This window comes from Triticum dicoccoides, chromosome 2A (genome assembly GCF_002162155.2).
Source record: "Triticum dicoccoides isolate Atlit2015 ecotype Zavitan chromosome 2A, WEW_v2.0, whole genome shotgun sequence".
Lineage (NCBI taxonomy): Eukaryota > Viridiplantae > Streptophyta > Magnoliopsida > Poales > Poaceae > Triticum > Triticum dicoccoides.
In genome coordinates, this window is record NC_041382.1 from 704,973,727 (window position 1) to 704,976,233 (window position 2,507).

At 56.4% G+C, this 2,507-nt stretch overlaps 1 protein-coding gene across 1 annotated transcript; it reads left to right on the forward strand.

The window, feature by feature from the left end:
* Nucleotides 1-383: 383 nt before the first annotated feature.
* On the forward strand, nucleotides 384-2,204 carry LOC119358144 (probable purine permease 11). The gene is given in 4 exon segments (XM_037624828.1): nucleotides 384-509; nucleotides 841-915; nucleotides 918-988; nucleotides 1,076-2,204. Coding segments are annotated over 4 exon segments (1,401 nt in total).
* The last annotated feature ends 303 nt before the right edge of the window (nucleotides 2,205-2,507 follow it).

The following is a 2,507-nucleotide window of genomic DNA, read 5'->3' on the forward strand; positions in this document are numbered from 1 at the left end:
GGAATACATGCGTTCCTATCGCTAATTACACAGCATCGTTCGATCATTAGGGGGGGCAGGCCCCTGCTCGCCCCCCTTGACTCCGCCACTGCCGGTGAGAGCATGTGTTGGAAACCGTGACGCCCGTCGCCGTCAATGCTGAAACCAGTGGCACCAAAGGCTGAAACAGGCAACGGCCATTGCTGCGATAGACGAAAGTGTTGGCTGCGTTGTTGCCGCCGATTTGCTAAAACTGGGTAGCGACGGTGTGGTGACGAGCGTCATGACTCATGATGCTGCAACTTGGATGCACAATTGTTATGATCGGCAGTGGGTTGCATTGGCGACGACGAGGAACGCTAGCGACGGACGACGGCGACAGGAGAGGGAGGTGCGAGCTGCCAATGGAGGTCGGCGTGGGGGTCGCGGAGGTGCTGCAAGCCCATGATGGCAGCGCCTATGAGGGCACACAAAAGGGGGCGACAAATGCACGTGACCGAGGAAGTAAGCGAAATGATCATCATGCGGCTGTGCGTTCTTTGTGCGCTGTTGAATCAACGGCTCGCTAGGCCACCGATCTGGAGCTTGCGCCAGTCGACCGGCGCCTAACGTCGCCCTCCACCAAACGATCAACGGCTCAAGTGCTCAACGCTGGCGCCGTTTGGATTCCTTTTCTCTAAGGGCCTGACTCATGGCAGAAGCGTTGCTCAACGGTGCTGAGTTTAGTCAAAGTAATGTTGACCGCAGATTTAGATCGGAGCTAGCTAGCGCCATTGTTGCCACTATTGCCTGCCTTACTTTTATTCAATCGACGGTGGACGAAAGGCGACACGCACCCGTGTGCAAATACTAGGATCATAGTATTCCCCGGTCCCAATTGTCATCTTGTCGCCTATTCTTTTCAGGGCTTCGGGTTTTCAGGATACGGAGAACTCTCTCTGTGCATATCCTCGTGACGTAGATCGATTGATATGGGCGATGCTGCTGAAATTCGTCTGCAGATCGCAGGTCCCTCTCGCTCTCCATCTTGAATTCTTGATGCTGGAATCTTGTTGTGCTGACCAAATTGCAGGCTGGATCGATTGTAACCGGACTAATCGGCCGGCGATGCAGGTACAGGAGGCGTAGCTGACAATGGCACGTCTCCAGCAACCGCCGCGCTGCCGACGATGTCGGAACGCGTACGATGGTGGGCGGTGGTGCTCGTCAACATCGTGTTCCTCCTCGGCGGGCAGAGCGTCGCGAGCTTCCTCGGCAGGATCTACTACGACCAGGGTGGCGGCAGCTTGTGGATGGCCACGGTGGTTCAGTCCTGCGGCACGCCGCTCGCCATCCCACTGCTCCTCTACTTCCGGCGCCGCCCTAGGTCCACTGCGGTGACGCGGCTGCCTCTCATCAAGATCTCGGCCATCTACGCCGGCCTGGGGGTCCTCCTCGCCGCCGACAACCTGATGTACTCGTACGCGCTCCTCTACCTGCCGCTGTCGACCTACTCGCTCATCTGCGCGACGCAGCTCTCCTTCAACGCCGTCTTCTCCTACTTCCTCAACAAGGAGAAGTTCACGGCGCTCATCCTCAACTCCGTCGTGCTGCTCACCTTCTCCGCGGCGCTCGTCGGCGTGAGCCACGGCTCGGATGGGACCAACAGCAGCGTCCCGGAGGGGAAGTTCCCGCTGGGGTTCGCGCTGACGCTGTCGGCGTCGGCGCTCTTCTCCCTGATACTGTCCCTGATGCAGCTGACCTTCGACAAGGTGCTCAAGAGCGACACCTTATACGACGTGATGGAGATGCAGTTCTGGAGCAACACCGCCGCGGCCGTCGTGTCGGTGGCCGGGCTGTTCATCTCCGGCGAGTGGAGCACCCTGGACGGCGAGATGGACGGGTACAAGAAGGGCAAGGTGGCCTACGGGATGACGCTGGCGTGGACGGCCATATCGTGGCAGCTGGCCACCGTGGGCATGATGGGGCTCGTCGCGGCGGTCTCGTCGCTCTTCACCAACGTGATCAGCACCGTGGGGTTGCCGCTGTCGCCCATCGTCGCGGTGATCTTCTTCGGCGACCGGATGGACGGGGTGAAGGTGCTGGCGATGCTCATAGGGGTATGGGGGTTCTTGTCCTACATCTACCAGCACTACCTTGATGATGCCAAGGTTAAGAAGATACTACTAGCTGAGCGATTAGCCGACGACGACGAACACCACACTGTAAAACTCAATACAGAGTGAATAGAATACGCAGGACTTAGACTGTGCTCACCCCGTTCTTAAAAAAACCTTGTTCATCCCTGTGAGGATTTTAGTATTTTACTAAATCATGTTGCAATACTATCACCTATAATTTTTTTTGAGAGCACGAGAGCTTTAGAAGAGAAAATGTTGGGCCAAGTCCCTCCACATGAAGATGTGTTGGCAGCCCAACATCAGCCAACATAAATTTAACACATGTGAGTCGTCAATCACGACTGCATTCAACTGCTGAGAGTGCTTTCAAGGTAAGTAAGTGAAAGAGAAAATCTAGCCACTTCACCT